The 21,153-nt window shown below is 45.0% G+C and overlaps 2 protein-coding genes across 3 annotated transcripts; one reads left to right on the top strand and one right to left on the bottom strand.

Moving 5' to 3' along the window:
• The first annotated feature begins 3,221 nt into the window (after positions 1-3,221).
• Positions 3,222-12,021, top strand: LOC127346955 (uncharacterized). Of its 2 annotated transcripts, XM_071826880.1 has the most exons (8): positions 3,222-3,475; positions 6,063-6,194; positions 8,298-8,398; positions 9,064-9,136; positions 9,656-9,918; positions 10,268-10,384; positions 10,581-10,629; positions 11,164-12,021. In XM_071826880.1, exons 3-8 carry the CDS (start codon positions 8,309-8,311, stop codon positions 11,511-11,513), a joined length of 942 nt encoding a protein of 313 aa, XP_071682981.1. In that variant the 5' UTR covers positions 3,222-3,475; positions 6,063-6,194; positions 8,298-8,308; the 3' UTR covers positions 11,514-12,021. The 2 variants fall into 2 exon arrangements, with proteins under 2 accessions (XP_071682981.1, XP_051229154.1); XM_051373194.2 differs by lacking the exon at positions 6,063-6,194.
• Positions 12,022-15,439: 3,418 nt separating this feature from the next.
• LOC127346944 (RNA-binding protein Y14A) lies at positions 15,440-19,182 on the bottom strand. The gene is made up of 4 exons (XM_051373185.2): positions 18,801-19,182; positions 17,643-17,779; positions 17,270-17,415; positions 15,440-15,802 (listed from the first exon to the last, which is right to left on the bottom strand). The coding sequence occupies exons 1-4, from the start codon at positions 19,084-19,086 to the stop codon at positions 15,754-15,756; spliced, it is 618 nt and encodes a 205-aa protein (XP_051229145.1). The 5' UTR covers positions 19,087-19,182; the 3' UTR covers positions 15,440-15,753.
• Positions 19,183-21,153: the final 1,971 nt, after the last annotated feature.

Below are 21,153 nucleotides of genomic sequence, written 5' to 3'. Positions count from 1 at the left end.
AAACCATCACCGATTTGTTGTAGCCATTAATTTTCACGCAAAAAATGATAAACCATCACCGATTTGTTGTATTCATTACTTTTCACGCAAAAAATGATAAACCATCACCGATTTCTTGTAGCCATTACTATTCACGGTAAAAAAGATAAACGAACCAATCTATCTATCTCTGTATTTGAAGTTTGGAAGGGTTCACCATATAGTTATGTTAACTTTCGAGGTTTTGACCTGAAAACAAATGGGTATTATAAAGGGAAATAAAAGTTCAAAAAAATGTAAAAACGAACAACACCTATCTTTGTATAGAAGATCGTCTGCATGATTTTTGAGGTCATTTAGAGAAGGTAGAAAAAAATCCCTTTTGAGAAGGTCGAAAAAACCTAACTTGTTACAAAAGCTGGTTTCAGTGAGACCTAACCAAATTTGGCATACATTATGCCATATCTATAACAACAAGGAATATCTAAAAGGGAAAGTTTCACAAAATTTGAAATTTATGGCGAAAATGATGCCATACATGATGCTGTTTTTCGAGGTTTTGACCTGAAAATCAATTGGATATTATAAAGGGAAATAAAAAGTTCGAAAAATATAAAAACGAAACAATCTATCTATCTATGTATAGAAGATCAGCTGTATGAAATTTGAGGTCATTTAGAGAAGGTAGAATAAATCACCTTGTTAGAAAAGCTGGTTTCAGTGAGACAAAACGGCATGCGTTTAAGCAAAGTGATTTTTTCGAACATCTCCAAATGATCCCAAATTTGCCATACATGATGCCATACGTGTAACAACAAGGAACCCTATCTAAAAAGTGTCAAAAAAGTTTGCCCAACCGTATAGCTCTATCAAAAAGAACCTCACCATGGCGCTAATATAATTTTGGGCTTAGTTACAAACTTTCGTTACCTAACCTTCAACAGGAAACTTGTTTCAAATCACTTTTGGCGTACAAGAAACAAATCCCTCCTTGATTCGAGCACCACAGCCTCCAAACTTTGCCGATGCCGATATCGGCATGGTCAGAACGGCTATGCTCGACGCCACTGCTAGGTCACCGTCGGGATGCACCCTCAATCCCGTCCCCTCATTCGATCACTGACACACCAGAGATACCGCCGAGGCCAATGCCGAACGTACATGCTGATGCCAATGCCGAACATGCATCCACGCCGATGTGGGCACGGCCACGCCGCCCTGCTATGCTGGACGCCACAGACCACCGTGAGGTCTTTCCCTTCGCCACCACACTCTTCTAGCACCCATCTATACACGCCAGAAAGGAGAGACACTAGTTTTCTCTACATTGCTCGCGTTCGTGTCGGACACGGTCAGTCAAAGTTTTGAGGTAGTCGTCGATATCGTCGACCATTTCTTCTCTTCTTTGCATGGTTAAACGCGTCTAGTTCATATCTATCTAATGCGTCTGGTCTCGCCTCATGCAGTTCTTTGTGGATGTCGATCTCATCTCGGCACCCCGCAGGCCACCTCCTCCGTGCCATCGCTGTAGAGCTCCGTTCAAAATCTATTCCTACCCGTGTATTGCCCCTTGTATCAGCGCCATGGCCCACTTGTCATTCGATATACCGAAGCCCCACTCGTGCGTGTTTTGGTCAGGGATACAGCGATGCTTACGGTCAAACAAAGATGGATGGTCTGACGTGTCTTTGCGGGCTCTACGTGGCCCCACTAGTCAGAAGATAACGGTCAACCATCGGGCAACCGGCCGTTACAGCATCTGTGATGGTTTCAGACAAGGTCTTGGGGAAAACTGAGGAAAAACTAAGGAGCTGGGGCAAACTGAGCACAACTAAGGAACCGAGGGCACGAAAATAGAAATCCCTATTACTTAAGAGTAGAGAGATGTGGTCTCAGAGTACAAGGGAACTCACATGGCTGCATCAGGTATTGTCAGTTCAAGAATTTCCCAAACCAATGCAGTAGTATCACATAAGACACAAAGATTTGCCTGTAGAAATTGATTGGAACCAGAATGAATACAACCTGTCAAAATGAAGATCAGAAAGCATAATCAATTATAGTCTGAGGAGGATAGGCAGTGTGCGACGAGGTGCCGTTGAACGGCCAGTTTCAGCAACCTATGCAACAGCTCTAATCCCGAATCCAAGGAGGATGGAACAAGTAGTGGCAGGCGTGGTCTTGCCATCTCGGAAGGCCGTGGAGAAACCCCGTCGCCCCCAAGGAAGGTCGAGATACGATGTAGCAACCACGTAACGCCTCCCTCCCTCTACCTCTAAGATCGGAGGGAGCCAAAGCACTGAAGAGAGGCACGTGAATGGAGAATTCGAGCGCGGATGATGTGGGGCTGCACCAAGCCTGCGTGCCGGCCGTGGAACCAACGGAAGAGGAATCGGTGGGAGGAGACGTCGCGACGTCCACAAATTCCATGGAGGACTACGCGGCCAGGTGAACCTATGGAGATCTCGATCCACAACGTCCTCCAGTACCGTTGAGGAACTCCAGCCCGAGCATCGGTGGACGAGGCATCGCCGTCTCCGTCTCCATCGGGAGGGCGCGGGGCGTGTTGGCGAGATTCGAGGAGGTGGCGTCGGGGAACAGACCTATGTTCGGGATCAAGTACAGGGGAGGGAGAGGACAAGGAGGGCAGGGTCTGCGCGTTGACGGAGGCGACATGGAGTCATGGACGGATGGTTTGTTGGGCTTGGCCCATTAGGGCGCGATCTATGCCCGATGAAGGACGAAACGCGACAAAATAGTGCACCGGATGGCAGAAAACGAAACACTCATTATAAAGAAATCGGTACTGTGGCATTTGTGCCTATTATGTGATTTGGTGGGAAGGTAAAATGGTAAAAAAAAATTAGACGAAACCAACGATCAAATAAAACATAGAAAATCTTCTTTTTAAATAGATAGTAGAGAAGAAAATTCTTCATTTTTTAAATAGTAGAGAAGAGAGAGAGAGAGAGAGATTTTCCCGTGTGAGTTGGCCTATGGTTGATTGCCTCGCCTTGGGCCCCTGTTTTTTTCTGGATTTTGTGAGGGGTCCCTCGGTCCTGGTTATTTTTATTTTTGTTGAGGCCCGCTCGGCCCGGATGAGAAACATAGATTTCAATTGATTACTGAATGGGCCTTCCTGTGCGAGGCCTTCAGCCTGCCTAGACCCCATGTCCGAAGAAGGCCGGAATCTGTTTCTAATACCCTTGGATCATGTGGTGCACGCTAATTACATAAAGCAGTCGCTACCAACTTTTTTCTGGACTATGGAGTAACTCTGAGCAGATTCACCCGAGCCGGCGGCGGCTACACAAATCGGACCGCCAGGGCTGCCGCTGCTGTAGAAGAGGGTTAAAGGCGACGCTGGCGGCCATATTTCCGTTCCAGTAGACCCAGCTCTGCCGCCACCCTAGAGGAAGACTAGGGGATGAATCTGGCGGCCGTCTAGATCTAGGAGCGGGTGGTGGTCGGGCTTCGCTGTAGACCTTCTTCTCAGGTGCGTCAACCTTTCCAATCTTGCTCAGTTCTGCAAAATCGAAAGTGCGCTTTCCTGCTTGGCTTTTTGAGCACTTTGTGTACCTTTTTTCTTGTTTTTTTATTGGTCAATCTTTCAGCACGGATGGGGAAAATTTTCCACAATAGAAGGTCGAATCTCAGTCATTAGAAAAGTGACTATTCTTATTCGTGTAGATCTGAGGTTTGATTTTATAGCAAATATTTTTATGTTGATTAATTTGTTACAACTTCTGATTTTCTATATAATGATTTCTAGTATGACTTTCCCATTCTTTTTTACTTTTTGCAAACGTTTTTTATTGCTTCTCTATAAAAGATGATTTAGATTTGTCTAAATTTGGATGTATTTTTATATGAAATAGTTGAGTCTTCGTACATCTAAATTTAGATAAACTTTAAATATTTTTTCGGTTGACTTTTTTACGGACTTAAGTAAATCTAAAGTTTATCAGATGTTTGACATCTAAACTTCATGTATCGATTCCTTCGATTTGTAGAAGTAAAATAGATTTGATCAGATCTGATGATTGTTGCACCTGAAAAGCGTCCCATGAACACCTCCTTATGTATGTGTGGCGCCTCTGGGGACGTACTCCGCTACTCATGCCGCAAGAGGTTGGCTGAAAGCGCGATATGTAAGACAATCTGGCTAGCGCTTTTTAAACCCAAAAACCTACTTTCGTTTTTTCAAATCCACAACCAAGCTAAAGGTGCTCAGGCCAAGTGTGTGTAGCTCATCTCTAAATGGTGTTTATCCTTCCATGTTGAAGTTAGTCTTGCCTTGTCTTCATGTTTGACTTGGCTACTTCATAGGCTTTTGGGCATAAGCCAGCCCATATTTGTTCTTGCTTGGTGCGGCTTCTAAATTTTCTTTGATTGTGGTGCCTTGCTGAAGGGTGGGCCTGGTGCAGCGGTAGAGCCTCACCGCCTGTGACCGAGAGGTCCCAGGTTCGAGTCGCGGTCTCCTCACATTGCACTTCGTGAGGGTAAGGCTTGCTACTAACACCTTCCCCAGACCCCGCACAGTGCGGGAGCTCTCAGCACTGGGTACGTCCTTTTATTGTGGTGCCTTGCTCCTCCACATCTAAGTCGGTCCACCCCTCTAGCTCCTCTTTAAATTCAGCCCAAAGCTAGACACATCTATCTAATCCTAAGGCGTCTACCGGTCCTCGCCTTAGCTGGCTATCTGACCAAAATAAGTGCTAACAATGGTTAGCACCATTGACTTACACATAAAAATCTTATTCAACTCATAAATCATCTTTTTTGTTTTATTGTTTTATTTTTTAACACTTATGTAATTTTTTTGGTGGAGTTGTGATTAATCATATTAAGACTTGTCAATCTTTACTTTTCCAAAAATTTCTTATTTTACCACCTTTTATCGTTTTACTAAATTTAAGTCTCCTTAGTTTTTGAAAGAAAATGTATATCTTACAACCGCCTAAAGCATCAGCCGGTTCCTAGCATCGCACGTTACGCTGGGCTTCAGTTGTTCCTAGCAGCGCACATCCCTCCGCGGCCAACCTCCCCAATTGGCTGTTGGCCTATCCGCCCGTTGAACATGTATATCTCTCCATCGTTTCATATTCCTAGTCACGCATGCTCTAGGCTCGTGTGGCGTGTGCACACATGAGAAATCAACCGTGCATGCATGCGAGCAAATTGCTAGCTATAGCTAGTATCTAGCTGGCTAGGTAGTTGCTCCCCCGTATGATGTCGCCACATTCCACGCCATACTATCTGAAGGCTCGATGGTACGCCATGGACGATGACCATTTTCCCACACCTAGCCATACTAGAAGATGGATCGCTCGCCTTGTAAACCATGGACGACGATATGCCCATATGCCATCGAATTCGGAGAAGACAGACATGTGCATGGATTGGTTGCGGTTTCAGAAGATCTAGCTTCTATCGAGCTTCGGTGTGGTGGGTTCATGGGTGGATAGCTTGAATTGGCCATGGCGGTGACTCCATGTTCATTGGAAAAGATCGAAATTTTGTGAAATTTTGTCAAAGTTACATATGGTATTGCGAATTGCTTCATCTATGCATCATTTTTGTTGTGTAAGTATAGACAAAGTGCTACAATAATTCTACTTTTTGGAATTTTTTGATGTTGCATGCGGTGCTACGATTTGCTACAAGGACATATGATTTTTGCTACGTGTTAAAAATGTTGCAAATGGTGTCATGCTAATTTAATATAACCAAAATTGTATTTGTTGCACACTTTCTTTGATTTTGCTACATGAGTGGGTTGAAAATGTATCGAACGGGTAACATGCTATTTTCGCTTTTATGCTACAACCAAACTTGGATTTGGTGCATATGTTGCTAGTTTTGCGACATGCATGTGTTCAAAATAGTACACATCCCAAGTTTTTACAACTTTTGAGAAAATTAGTGCAAATGATGTTACATGCGCACAAAAAATGTTGCGCTCGGTTTTTTTTTTTGATACATAGATTGGATGCTCTAGATCATTTTATTTTTATTTTTTCAGCATAGATGTATTGAAAATGTTGGTTTGTTTCTTGTGCTTGCTTGATGTTTGTGCAAAGACTTGTGGGTTGGATCTCCTTTTGGATGGGCCTAGCTATGTTGGGCAGGTGGTTGTTGGAAGAAAAGGATGTGAGGAGGCTAGCGATGCAACGATCACTCGGAACCACGCGCAAAAGTCAAGACCCTTGTAGGTAGCTGCTTTGAAATGTCTAAAATCGATATACTAAATTGTTCAACGTCAATGTCTTGAGATTTTTGTATCAATGAATGAGATACGATAAGATTCGACAGCTATCGTCCTTGCCTTAGACATAATAATCTAATTTAACATAGGTATGAACTCATTTTTTATTTTTTATTTTTTATTTTGTTGTTTTATACTTTTTTTACTTTGGGGTGTGCATTATTTTTTTTGGGGGGGGGGGGGGGTAATTGTGATTTTTCATGTTACTAAGGGCTACTTTCAAAGGATTTTCATATGATTTTTTTGGAGATTCATATCCATATGATTTTTCCTATGGTGATTGTTTGATTTGTAGGTTTGAATCTCATATCGATTTTTTGAAGAGATTGTTTGCACTAGATTTCATAGAAAATCTAACATACACTCAAACCTTTTTGAAAATCCTTAGGTTTTCTTGTGATGGAATCAACCAAAGTTTGTTGGATATGAAATCATGTAGAATTTGATTGAGCTCGACATGCAATCCTATGTTTTTAGAATCTTTCACCTTGCATATTAGAAAGGCCCAAATGTGTTCTCGATACATTATTGTCTAACTTCTTTGTATTTTTATTGGTACTTAATTTTCTATACCATTTCTTTGTAGGGTTTTGCTAAGTCTTAGTGGGCTAGGATTTTCTTAAGAGCAACTCCACAGCCGCGCCAAAACCCGGCGTTGTAAATCGTGTTTACAGCTCGCTGCAATAGGATTTAGCACGCAGCGTCGGCGCGTCCTCCACTGGAGGCGGTATAGTGCAGTGCGCGGAAAGTAGCGAAAAATAGTGCGCCACAAACATGAGTCGGTGATGAAATTTCTCAAAATAAGATCAAACGTAGATAGCAAAACTAAACTAAAAGACATATTTATTACAATGTGATAAAACATACGACATTGTAAATAAAATACTAAATGCAATAAACATTGCAATACTAAAATAACGCTATCCTCCAAGAAATTAGAGTGGTCAAGAACTGGGGCCTTCCCTCTGCGCTGGATGAAGGCCTTGCGCCAGCGTATGTCCTCCTTCTCCATCCTGCGCTTGGCCTTTTTTTGCGCGAAGAAGTCATGATCGTCTGCGATGTCCTGCGGGAAAGCCTGGCGCCATGCTTCCATGGCGCGTTCATCCGCCTTCACGATGGCGCTGCTCGGCGGTGATGACGTTCGCTTCCCCCGCCAGGAACTTGGCTTCTTTGCGTGACTCGCAGTCGCGGAAGTTCATGTCGCGACGTGGGCGTCCGAGCCACCGCGTTGTAGGCGCGCGCGGCCTCCTCCGTCGTGGTGAAGGTCCCGAGGATGATGCGGCTTCCGGCAGTGCGGATCTCCACATAGAACGTCCCCGTCAAGCATGACAAAGCGGCGGGAACTGTCTGGCCGTTCAGGAGCGCACGTGTCTGTGGCTTTTATTGCACGCGCTGGATGCGACGTGCTAAATATCCCACGTGCGCTGCCACTATATCACGCGCGTGGGAATTTTTTTAGCATGCACGTTTTTTTTGCCGCCGCTGCTGGAGCCAGCCCCCCACCCCACCCCGCGCGCTAAATGTCAATTTTTACCACTGGCTATTGGAGTTGCTCTAAGTATTGGTTGATTCTGAAAAGTTTATCTCCACTTTCTCAGCAACAAGGTGGGAAAGTAAAACATAGCTTAATGAAAAGTGTGCAGTTGCAATTTAGTAAAAATGGAACTTGCACAAAAAAATCCGGGTGCCATCATTGTATTTAAAGTTGATTTTTGGATCAAGAGTTCAAGACAGTTTGCCCACTCAACAATACATTTTCATTTTGCCCATACTAGACTTTTTTTTCTTTTGTTGTGCTTTTGTTACTGTTATCTTGGTTCTCTTAATGAGGTTCATTCGTTTGGATGTTATACTAGTCTATTTATATTTAGACCCACTTCTTATCACAGCAACCCATATGATCTTCTGGGGCTATGGTTGTTCTGTTAATGCTCCATTATAACATTCTTATTAATGTTTTAGATTACACACTGTTACATGTGCATATGGTAGGCTACACACCCAATGTTGTGCTAACGAACTTGTGTTTCTTGTGTTGATATGCCTTTAGATTGGCTGGGCATGGATCTGATTCTTCCTTTTAAAACTGGAGATCTCGCAGAGGCAAGGTCCCTTGTTCAAGGTTTCAATGGTGCATGGTTTCGCTCCAAGGTGGGTCAGTTTATTTATTTTAGCATGTTAATGTTTTGAATTAATTAGGAAATACGCACATTTTTCACCATTTCATTTTTTTTGCGTCAACACGGTCTTAAAGCGAACATGTTCTTTTATGTATTGGATCTAAATATTTAAAAGAATTGATTTCCTTCATTATAGTGAATATACACTTCTAGACAGCTTCACACTCAGATTATTTCCCTCTACTTGTGATTGTACTGGAATTCACAACAAGTAGGTCCAAACGACATTGGTTTTGGAGCGGGAATATAAGGTTTAGGATATCACGGTCTGAACTCCGGAGAACTACTTGATGCACTGAATAGAAATTTCTGTGCAAGCGGGTTAGATGAGAGTTAGATTACAACTGAGCCAAGGCCGTGTTTATATAGACCCAGCCTTGATTCAGAACTTACAAGGCACCATCACCCTTGTTGGGAGGGAAAAAGTAAAGGGCTAGAGCAGCATAAGAGGTACATAAGTTGCTACCAACACGGCAACATCCTTAGTGTGTGTGGGGGGGGGGGGGGGGGGCAAAATAAGTCTAAGAGGAAAACAAGGTCCATACTTTTGGTTACAAACATATCACCTCTCTTTCTACTCATTCCAAAGTGTAAGGTATTGTGCTATACTAACACATTACATTATTTCTATTTCAGATAGAGGATACACGTGTCACAGAATCCGGACACCTTGAGTATTACTTGGAGTATATTGACTATCCAGAAGAAGGTGAGCATGTCTTAATGCTAGCTATATTTTTTCTTTACACATTTTTTTCTTTCGCATAATAATACCTTTAGTCGTTTGAAGAGATGTGAATGAACCACATGCACTAAATCAATTTAGACATTCATTCTCAACCACTTCGCTCATGGATATTGTGCACCTTCTTTTCCATTTTTGTAGACATGATTTTTGCTCGAACTTTGGCATTATCCTTGTATACACCACAAGACGAGAGTGGATTTTGTACACACACATGGGTGTGGGTGTGTTCTAGACCGTCAATTTATTCCTCGAGATTCCCTCTTGCCTTGGTAGATGGAAAGATTCTTTTCTCTCTTCCTTTTATCTGAATCTCAAAGCATAACGGACAGTGACAGAAACACCCACACTCATGCGTGTAAGTACAAATGTGTTTCCACCACAAGACATCAAAATTTTTGTAGCACTAGAATCGTGTGAAGAATATGAATGGTTGTTTTCTATACACATCATATTGTTACTCCTCATGCCCTTCCTTTGCAGCCAAGGAATGGCTTCAAGTATTTCGAATGGAACTCAACCCAGAATGCGGGAATGGGAAATCAAGTGCGAGTTGTCAAATCATGTTACGTCCTTCCTTTCCTCAGTGGTGTAGGGAGGGTGAAGTTCCTGACCATTTTTCAAAGAGCGAGCTGATTGTAACTGTTTGTGATACCTGGAAAGTAGGTGATTGGGTAGAATGGTTGTACGAAGATTGTTACTGGACTGCGAAAATTATTAAGGTGCTCACTAAAGATGTGGTTCAGGTAAACATTTAATAAGTTGTTGTGTAAGTCCAAATTAGCTGTTACTTTGTTGTTCACTGGTATCTTGGACCGTTATGTTTTGTGGAAGCCGTGGATGCTTCCATTCAGTTTGATTGATATCTGGTGGTCCAGTAGTGTTACAGGCTGGTAATGCACAATCAGCTATATTGATGATGCAGATGACACACTGATAAGATAGCGTCACATGAACATACAAGCTCTGGACCATGATAAAGATATTAAGTGGCCCAAGTTGTCCTATCATTTAACCACTGTTTCCATGCTGATTATTTGCTTTCTGTTCAATATTATAACCAACTTTACTGGAGATAATATTGCACTTATACAGGTAAGCCTGTTAGAACCTCCCTTGGGTGAAGGTGGGAGCTATTCTGCTAAATTTAAGGATCTGAGACCTGCGCTTGATTGGTCGATTATTGAAGGTTGGACTGTACCTCGTTCACAGGTAAGTTTCAAATGGTGAAGGGTCTAGCTTCTAAATTCACATGGTTAATTAATGTGTGTAACAGGGCATTGAGGTGACTCTTGACCAGTTTTGGATTAATTTATTGAATTGAATGGATTCCTGTAACCGAACTGTGTAAACAAAATTTATTGTCTATTTCTGTAGACATCTTATTGTGTATTTTTTATGATGTCAGGCAAATGGGAAATGCTGGTATGCTGCTTGTCTGATCCATCCTAAACCTGGTACTGCTGATCTTTTGTTGATATTGTATGGCTGCCATGCATATTAGGATGGCCAGATGAAATTTCATCATGGCTTGGTGGTTTTCAATAATTCTAGAGACCCAAGCACATCAATTAGAAAATAAAGAGAAATAATCTACACTAAAACATTAGGCTTTTCCTCCAAGACAAGTGTATCATGAGGAAATTGAACGGAACACATGGACAACTTTTCAGTCAAGTCAAGTCACAAAAAATCAAAACAAAAGAGTTACTGTTTCTGTTACGCACTAAGCGAGATCTCCAGATATTTCGCTTGAAAAAATAGCAATCAACCATGTCATTAGCCACACAAAAAATCCGGAAAACTGGAATTGTACGAGTAGTTCTTTTTGCTTAGCTGCCTGAGCAAAGCTGGGATATTAAGTGAATCAAATCCAATGAACTGTATTAGTTTTCTTTGTAGCTTTTTATCTACCATTTGTGAAGAAGTAAAGGACTTCACGGGGATGTAGTCCCTGCAAACTTACCATCTTCGCGGTTCTCTAATTGCAGATATAGAAGAGAGCGATGCAGATGAAGAGGATGCTCTGAGATCTCCAATCAAAATTCGTTCACTGGACGCAGACAGGGAATCTGAGCTAAGCAATCAGAGGGACACCATCATGACGTCTAAGAGAAAACTGAGGCCAACCACGCACAAATCATCAGATCCTAGCCAACAAGGTACCCGTAGTTCGAGGAGGCGATGGATATCTCTGTCAGAGCATGTTCAGCTGCATCCTCCTGACACTACCAAAACTACCATGGCAGAAGAGAACAGGCCCTCAAATCAAACCGATGTCCGCCGGCACTCCTTACGAGTCCGGAAGTCTGCAATGGGTGCTTCGGTACGGCACAAATAAGCTGGTTCACGCTGCATTACGGGAATGGATCTTGATAACGTCGAGGAAATGTTTGTTGTCTTCGCAGAAATCTGGCACATTGTCAGGGAGACTCTTGTTACAGCATTTCTGATGAGACTGTCTAGGGCATGATCCATCAATTGGCTGTTGTTCGGAAGAAGTTGCAACCTTACGAATTACCGGAGCAGAATGCAGTGGATGAGCCTTTCTGATTTCCTGGGCTCTGGTGGTCTGGCTGGTTGTTACTTCTGAACTCCATCAGATAAGCATCAACTAAGACGCCTGGAATTTTGTTATGAAGTTGGTGCAAGGACTACTACCGAAGGTTATATGATCGTCCAACGCATGAACAGTAAATGTCAAGTGACGATCATCCGATGCATGAACAGCTGTTGATCAATGGATCATATGTATCAAGTGTTAAGATGTTACAGTTGTGCAGTTCCTGATCATTTGTGTTTCTCGATCTTTTGGGCGCAACAAGTTGACCAACTTTTGATTTTTCTCACTTCTCCAGTTTCTATGACCCAACACACTGTCCAACTTATGTGTACAATGAAGACTCTCGCACACGCAACATTGTCCAGCTTATGAGTGTACGACAGAGACACTCACTCACACAGTGTGCAACTTACGTGTGCACAATGAAGACTCAAGCACACACAACTTATGCGTGTACTCTCAGCCACCCATCCACCTTATGCTCCATCTCAATGGAGTAAATGAAAAAAAAACTACTCCCTCCGGTTCATATTAATTGACTCTAAAATGAATGTATCTAGAACTAAAATGTGTCTAGATACATCCATATTGAAGTCAATTAATATGAATCAGAGGGAGTACCACAATTGTGATGGTCGTGTCACGAAACTACCAAATGTGTTCGTTTTGTTACATAACTACTATTTTTTGGGCATGGTTGTGACAAAGAGCACTAATTTTCCAATTTGCGCGTCTTAATCTAGTTTCTGGCAGCTGGAAGATCCTACGTGGCAAAAACCAATAACTTGTTTATGCTCATTTTACAAAAGACCCCCTACTTCCTTTCAAAAAAGCAATCAACTCCCAACCAGCATCTTCCTCGTTCCCGGCCACGGTCCGAGCACGAGCTCCTCCATCTCGTCGGCCTCGGCTTCCTCCCTAACGACGAGGGGCGCGCGGCGGTGGGGGCGGGGCGGGCATGCGCGAGACGCGCAGGGAAGCAGGCGAGCATCAGCGAGCATGCGCGCGGCGGTTAGGCATGCATGCGCGCGGTGGGCATGAGTGCATGCGGCAGCAGTTGAGGATTTCTATTTTCTTCATTTATCGTTCTTTATTTTTTATGTGTGAAATTGGACCTAGGAGTGACACAAAATATATTCTAAGATTATATTTGCAAAATGTAACTAGCAGTTAGGTTTCTATCTGCCACGTAGTCCTGACAAGTGGGGTCAAATAGTCAGAAAACGGTTTAACACGTCTAAATAGCAAAATCAGTGCTCTTTGTCACGAACATGTCCCAATAGTGACAGTCATGTGACAAAACGAACTTATTTGGTAGTTTCGTGACAGGACTGTCACAATTGTGGTTATTTTTTTTATCATTTACTCATCTCAATGAATATAGATCTGTAACCAGGTCTTGTGTATTCAGCACTATCTGGTCGCGGTATTGCAGACTGCAGTGCCCCACGCTGGACGCACGCGAGGCCACCTTGACGCCACTGCGGCGCGTCGTCCTGCTGTAGACTGTAGAGCAGCACCAACACGACGACCCGGCGGTGTGTCTGCTATTTGAGCGAGCGACTGTTATTCCGTGGTGGAGAATGGAAAAACTATTCATCTTCAGAGCTCGTTTTACTAGTAACAAAATTCTGCCAGTCGAGCACAGAGAGCAGCAAATCATGTTTTTGCCAAGCCTGGACATTGGGAAATTAGACCCCCGCTGGCCAGCGTGTTCAGCAGTACACAGAACCTGCATCTTTAGATGTAGTATTTCTTCTTACCTAGGTTCATCAGCTTGTGGTTTCCACCGCAAAGAGAAAACATAGAAGGTAGCTTCAGACATCTACGAGCTCTTATATGTTCTAATGGGGTTATATTCTGATATTAATTTATTTTGACTTAATTGAACAACTAACTCTTGTGCACGATGGTCACGGGAGGAAGAATCGCTTCACACACCTGCTAAAGTACTACAATAAAAATGAAGATGAATACAACATCCTACAATATCTTAAAGGGCAGTACTGAGCGTCCCCCGGGGGATCAGATCGCCCGATCCCCCGGGTCCCCAGCCGTAGGATCTGACCATCGCTACCGTTCAACCCGGTCAACCTTACCCGCAAAAGAAGGAAGAAAAAAATAACACAACCATGATTAGGATCTGATAGTTCCGTCCTAACATGACTCTTGCAGCGCACACAGCGGCAACACCGCCGCCGATGATCCTCCGTCGTGGCGTCTCCGGAGAGCCCCATGGTTGCTTCGCCGGAGAACCCTGTCATGGAGTTGCCGGAGAAGCCGCCGTTGGGTCGCCGGTGCAGCAGCCTTCGTTGCGTTGCACATCTGTCCACTACGATGTGCCTCCTCCCATTTGTGCACACCGGCGTTGCTCCCCCGTTGGCCACGGCCGTCGCCGGAGAAACCGACGCGGCGTTGCTGATGCAGCAGCATCGATGTGCCACGGTAGCAACTCTGGTGGTCGCCGGCAGCAACGACGTCAGCTCCCATGTAGTAGCGCTTGTCACCCATAGTAGCAAGGCCAGCCGCCGATGGTAGCAACTCCGCTGGCCGCCGGAAGCAACGCCGTCAGCTCCATGTAGCAGCGCTCGTCACCCATAGTAGCAAGGCGAGCCGACGGTGGTAGCAACTCCGGTGGCCGCCGACAGCAACGCCACCAGTTCCATGTAGCAGCGCCCGTCGCCAATGATAGCAGCTCCGGTGGCCGCTGGCAGCAACGCCGCCAGTTCCATGTAGCAGCGCCTGTCACCCATGGTAGCAGCTTCGGAGGCAGCCGGCAGCAGCGCCGCCGGCTCCACGTAGCAGCGCCCGTCGCCCATGGGAGCAACCGAGTCTGCCGCTGGCAGCAACACTGCTAGTTCCATGTAGCAGCGCCCGTCGCCTATGGTAGCAACTCCGGAGGCAGCCGGCAGCAGCACTGCCGGCTCCACGTAGCAGCGCCCGTCGCCCATGGGAGCAACCGAGTCTGTCGCTGGCAGCAATGCCCGCCACTGCAGCTGCAGCTGTTCCCATGGCAGCGACGGCTTCCGCGAGTACCCGAGGAAGGCGCACGTGGATGTCGAGGTGGAGAACGCCGCAGCAACATGTTCCCCCGTCACCGCCCCCGCGCCGACCGAACCATCTCGCGCCACCATGTCCCCATGGCGTCGAGGTGGGCGAGCTCCTTGCCGAGCCGCGCGGCGGCCGAACTCTTGCGGGGATGCAGGTGAGCTCTGGTGTAGGAGACGGCTATCTCAGCGGCGAGGTGGGGCAAGCTCCCGGAGGTGGACGTGGACTACGGTGTGGGGTGCTGAGGCGGAGGATCGAACGCTTGGAAGAGGAACGAAGCGAAAAGGGGAACGATGGAGAAGATGAAACTGTCGGTGGATAAAGTCAAGGAAGAGATAAGCGGTCGGTGGGGCCCATACGCGTGGCGCACTGCAAGCCCGGAGGACGCGAGCGCCTGATCCCCCGGAGGAAAGCGAGCGTTTCCCTATCTTAAATGCGTCATGGAGAAAACCTTAATTATAAGAATATATCCTACAATATCATTACAAAATATTTATCAATATGATTATAACAAAGAGCAGTTAAGTTCAACGAGATATTGTTGTCCAATTTGTTCCACCAAAGTTCACCTTTTCAAATGCATGTGCGCCTTATTCATAGTAACGGATTGTAGTATTTGACAAGTGGACCACCACCCTAAAAACTGTGGTTCAGCATTGGAAGACTGTGCAAGACAAGTTCATTCAATTGTTATTGCAAAACGAAACATTCCAATGCAATACATATAGATCCAGCACAGCAGTTACAATCGTCTGAAAATGGCAAGCCAAGCTTTAACAGTAAAAATAGCTCCATCCCGAAAGGAGAGTTAAAAGATGCCATACAACTAGTATAGTCATGAACCAGAAACTGCAACGAAAAGACAAAGGCAATCACCAAACCACGATAAGAGGAGACATAGAACAACTGGATCCCCACAATTCTCGCACTTTGTCACTTCTAAGCACCGCAACTCATGGTGAGGGAACACTCAGTGTCTTCTCCTCGGTGGGCTCCTTGAGCGATTAGGCCTGGGTGACCTGAATTGAACACAGTACAAACTCTATTAAATATTCTATATGCAGTTGATAGAATTGTGTACATTGAACTATGAATGCTCGTTAGTGACCCAAACCCCAGACTATGAAAAAAGGAAACAATGACTGGGAAATCACGTAAAACTAGGAAAAACAAATTTAATTTGTACTAAGAAATAAACTACGATGAAATAAATCATATGTATTAAGCTAATTTATTGATCAGAATCCGTAAAACCATGTTATATAGCCTAAAACAAATTCCCAACGATTTAGCTACTGGAGATTCTTCATTCAAAGAACCTCAGCAGGTCTCATAAAAAAAGGATGTATTACTGAAAGTGGGAAAATGTAAAGGAAACTTTTGAGGACTTAAATCCAGCCAAGGACAAATTTCGTCAGGATTGTATTGGGCAACCAGAGTCCAGAAGTAGGTAACTTCATCAGATAACTAGCTAAAATCGGCTGTAGAGTGCAACTTGAGGACTTAAAAACCAGCCAGAACAACCCTCTTCAGATTGTAGTAAGCAACCGTAAGTCCAGAAGGTATGTATCTTTGTTAGGTAAATATAAAGCCAAAATCTGATGTGGAGTGGTTTTCAGTTGGGTGCCAAGTACACATTCCCTTGGTAGCCATATTAATCAACCAGAAACCAAATCTATCAAATTGCTAGCAAGGTACCAACTAGGTTCAGCAAACCTTAGATTAAAACTTTTCATTCCAAACGTAATTCTTTAATCATGCTGATCTTTATAATGATTTACTCTTAGTAGTCTCAAGTGCGTGTTATATGGTATTTCATCTAAGGAGTCCCTGCACAAAAATCTAGATTCAGCTCCTGCCATAGTGCTTAACAAGTAAAAGCCTCATGCATGGATAATTCATGGTTCACTATGCCAGCTAATTAGTTCAGAATATCTAAGTATCAAATTCTATCACTAAAACCTAAGGCCTCCTTTGATTCATAGGATCTTCATAGGAATTCTGGAGGATTTAGCTCCTGTGGAATTTTTCCTTTGGTTGGTGTTTGATTCACGGGAGTGTATCCTGCAGGAAATATTCACGTAGGAACTGCATAGTGCATTTTCACAGGAAAACTAGCGGTCTAACCTCATGAAGAAGTCCTACAGACTATTCAGTGTTGACGACTTCTGGTTTTCCTTCGGGACAATCAAGCAACCATTTGTGAGAGTTCCTATGCCTACAGGATTCCACCGGACAGGACAATTCAGTGTTGATGACTTCTGGTTTTCCTTCGGGACAATCAAGCAACCATTTGTGAGAGTTCCTATGCCTACAGGATTCCACCGGACAGGACAAACCAATCCTACACGTTTCCTATTCCTTTACTTTCCCTACCTTGTGAATCAAAGGAGGCCTAAATGTTCTCAAGAATAAGCTCTCATGTCTACTACGACTTCCTTCTGGACAGAAAAGTAACTAAATATGAAAACACAAATAGAACATACCTCTTCCGAGTATTTCTGCGTTTGACAGGGCCATTACTAAATGCCCAGTCAACACTTATTATTTGTGAAAGAAGATCAGTTCCATCTGATTCTTTTATTGCAAGCTGGGCCTCCTCAAAGTTCTCATACTCAATCAGAGCATATCCCTGCACAGGAGAAGTAAAACCAAACAGACATGAGCACGTATAAGAAAAAGTGCAAAACTCTGCTTTTCACAAGTTATTTTGTTTTCTATGGATAAAGATTTCAGCGGTCTAATAAAAATGAACCTTGTTGAGGAATTTCACATGAATAGTTACTAGGTAACGAAATTAAGCTGATATCTATCTGCAAAATGTAAGGACTAAACACATACACACAGTAGAATGCATACCTTCACAAATCCAGTCCGGCGATCCAAGTTCAAATGCAGGTTCTTGACCTGCCCAAAACCACCGAAAATATTGTGAAGGTCCTCCTCCTGAGCTTCTTCGTGTACTCCAGTAACCAGTACAATCCACCCTTCAATTGCTGCACAGAATGAAAAATATACATGAACCCAATTAGTGACATTCATTATCTTCATATTATGGAATTTTTGCAAAGAGACACATCTGTGTAGTAACTGTTATTGCATTATTTTTACAAACAGCATCCATTGATTCAATATTTTGCAGCAACAAAAGATCTAATATGAGTGGAAAAATAATAACGGTTGAAAATAAAACCCCATAAAACTTGAAAATAACAACTTCGAGGGTTGTTAGATGTATGAGAATCAAAGGCGCTAGCAACTTATCAGAGGAACTAAACAAGTTAAGAAAAATAGTCAAAATAAAACAGAAGGTATACACTAAGCCTGCTCACATCATAAGATTTTAAATACCCGCAGTTTCAATAACAATCTCAGCAGTCACACAACCAATATTAAAAGACCCTTTTCCAGACAAAAATTAAGCATGACGAGCATATCACCAGACAAGCTAACCCACAGATTCTAATTATTGGTAACCCTAAGACTCAAGCAGCAAAAACAATCCTCGGTCGAAGATACAAAAAGATCCACATTTATGACCCACGATTATAATTTAACTTGTTTCGAAGTTTCTAAACTCTTCATCCAACACAGTTCAGACATCTACAGAAAAATCACAGGCAACTATCTTGGAACTCTAGGAGTAAGCAGCAATTTTAATCCCAGGAAACCATCCAAGAAAATCGCCCAAAATTTCCACCTTACATCTACATAGCACAAGAGAATGCAGTCTACTACGTATATCGCACCAATGAACACAAAGATGTCCTAGCCGTGCGCAGCAGCCCATGGGCATCGGAAGAAACCTATCAAGACAGCATCTTTGCTCTCCCATGACGTCTAAATCTTCTCATCAAACAGCAGAAGCAACACATCGAGGAAGAAAATATACAGAGCCAGTAGACCTCCTACACGAGCGTTCAGATCCCACCGCCCTACCTGACTACGCTACCATTGAAATCTCCTTACCAGCAAGAAAAGGGAGGAGGGGAGGGAGAGAGATAGATGGAGACGTACAGCGGACTGGGCCAGGGCCGCCATCGGAGGCGAGGGCGTCGAAGCCAGAGCGGCCGACGCCCGCTAAGCGCGAGTCTCGGGGCGCGGAGGAGGAGTTGGGGTCCTCACGGAAGCCGCGCCCCTTGGTCTTACGGGGCGCGTCGTCGTCGGCGCCGCCGCCCCCTGCGATGGTGGATCGGAGGCGGGGAGCGGGAGCCGGCGAGGGCTCGATGGCGCCATCCTCGTCCATGAGGTCATCGTCGTCGGAGTCGAAGTCCACCGCCTCTACTTCCGTCGCCGCCGCCATCGCTGCAGCCGCCGCCGGGGTTAGGTTTGGATCTGGGTTCGGGTTGGGAGGAGGAGAACTACTGGGGTTTGGGGTTTGCACGTCGGGTTATCTTCTTCTCTTTTGTTTCCGGAAACACCCTTGGCCGTGTAGGAGCAGTAGTACTAGAACACGCCGATTTCAGTAAGAATACAAATTTGTGCTAGTAAATAAACAGGAGTAATTTTTCTACTCCCTCCGACCCGAAAAACTGGGCGGGCGGGTAATTTTACGAAAACGCCCCCGCACTTTTTCACCTGAAGAAATCAGTTCGTCCCTCGTGAGCCAGCTTCGCCTCCCATTCCCCATTTCACCCGCCGCCGGCGCCAGGCCAACTCCGGTCGATTCCGCCCACCACTTCGCCGCGCGACCACCGCCCAGGCCATCTCCGGTCGATCCCTGTAGATCCCATGGCCTGGAAGCTTGGCTACGCAGCCCCTCCACAAACCCTAGCCGAGGCTCATCAAGGCTATGTTTTTCAATCCAATTTCGATTCTTTTCGACGGCGGCTGCACAAATCCTCGCCGGCGCCGTCGTCCAGCTCACCGGAGGAGGAGGGTCTGCCGGTCGCCGCGCGCGTGGCCGACACCGCCCAGCAAAGACTCCGAGCCCGGCCGGCCGCCCCGCGTCCGCCTCGGGCTTCATGCGTGCTCCGGTCGCTGCGGCCCTCCCCGATGCCGGTTCTCCGTTCTCGCGCTGCGCAGAGCCCGCGTGAGCGTCCGCTCCTTCCTCTGCTCGAGGTCGCCGCCTCGTCCCCAGGACCGCTCCTCACGATAGTCCCCAGGCCCGCTCCCCAGGCTCGTCCTCGGCCTCCTCCTGGACGTCTACATCGCGCGCGAGTGCGCCTCCTCCACAACCGGGAGGCTGCTGCTCCTGTCCAATCCTCGTGTACGAATCCTCTCTCTCTCGGCAGATTTTTGTTTCTAGCTACGGCTCGGCGGGCCTCCCCGTGCCCGCAAAGATTTCACCCGACTCAGCCTTCGTTCCCCGCATAGTGGTGCGTTCTTGGCGGCGGGGAGAGACACCACCCAAGCCATGGGCGGCGGCGGAGACGAGAAGCCGTTCAATTTCCTCCAGGTGCGTCCAAAGTTTGCTTGGCATGGGAGAGCCATGGAGGGCATGCTATTGAACCAGACAGTTGCTGTTGCCGCTCAAAATCCTCAAGAGGATGACAATGGAGGTGCGTCCAACTCCCCCCAATCCTCCTCCCCTCTTACCCGATGAAGGGGACTGATTCCGTGCACTGCTTAATCTGCTCGCAGAGGGCGTCATAGCCGGAGGGACCGCCGGCGTCGTGGTGGAGACGGCTCATGCCCCATCGACACCATAAAAACCAGGCTTCGGGTGAATTACTTCTCTACCCACTTTTTTTAGCCTCAAGATGTGCGATCAACTCTTGTATGGTTAGTTAGAGTTGCTTGTGGTCTCTGATTTTGCTCGGTTGTAATGACCAGACTCCCAAGTAGAATATGCTGCCAAGTAAGATTTAATTTTATGTTGAAGTGCAAATTGCCCAAGTGTTGCATGCTGACTTGGTTAGAGATGCAAATGTCACGGTACCACAAAGTGTAGTAATTACTCGCATTGGATGCCGTGTCTTAACACGACACAAATCCATGTTCTCTATGAAATGTCCATATGTAATGCTCCTTCTTAATGCAAAAATGCACTTCATTTATGTGGATGGCTTGAGGCACTTATGGCTGGAGTAATATGTTAGGCAAAGTCAGTGTCTTAGTGAACAATTGCTCTTGTAAGGACTTGTATCCAATGCACACATCAGGGTAAGTGAATAAGAATCCTGATCGTCAAATATCCAAAAGCGAGCAAGCACGAAAACTAGGTACGGTACTCAATTGCTTCCAACCTTTTCTAATAAGCTGATGTCACTGCCGATTTATTTTTACATTCAGATATATGGACAATATGAGTCAGTACATATTCAGATAAACTATGGATACATGATAACTCTTATCGATTCTCCTTGTATTGCTTGCTTGCTTGATAAACTCTGTATGCATGATAACTCTGATAAACTATGGATACATG

This window comes from Lolium perenne, chromosome 1, assembly GCF_019359855.2.
Source record: "Lolium perenne isolate Kyuss_39 chromosome 1, Kyuss_2.0, whole genome shotgun sequence".
NCBI classification, from domain to species: domain Eukaryota; kingdom Viridiplantae; phylum Streptophyta; class Magnoliopsida; order Poales; family Poaceae; genus Lolium; species Lolium perenne.
The sequence above is the reverse complement of the archived record's forward strand: the minus strand, read 5'-3'. Positions and strand labels throughout refer to the sequence as shown.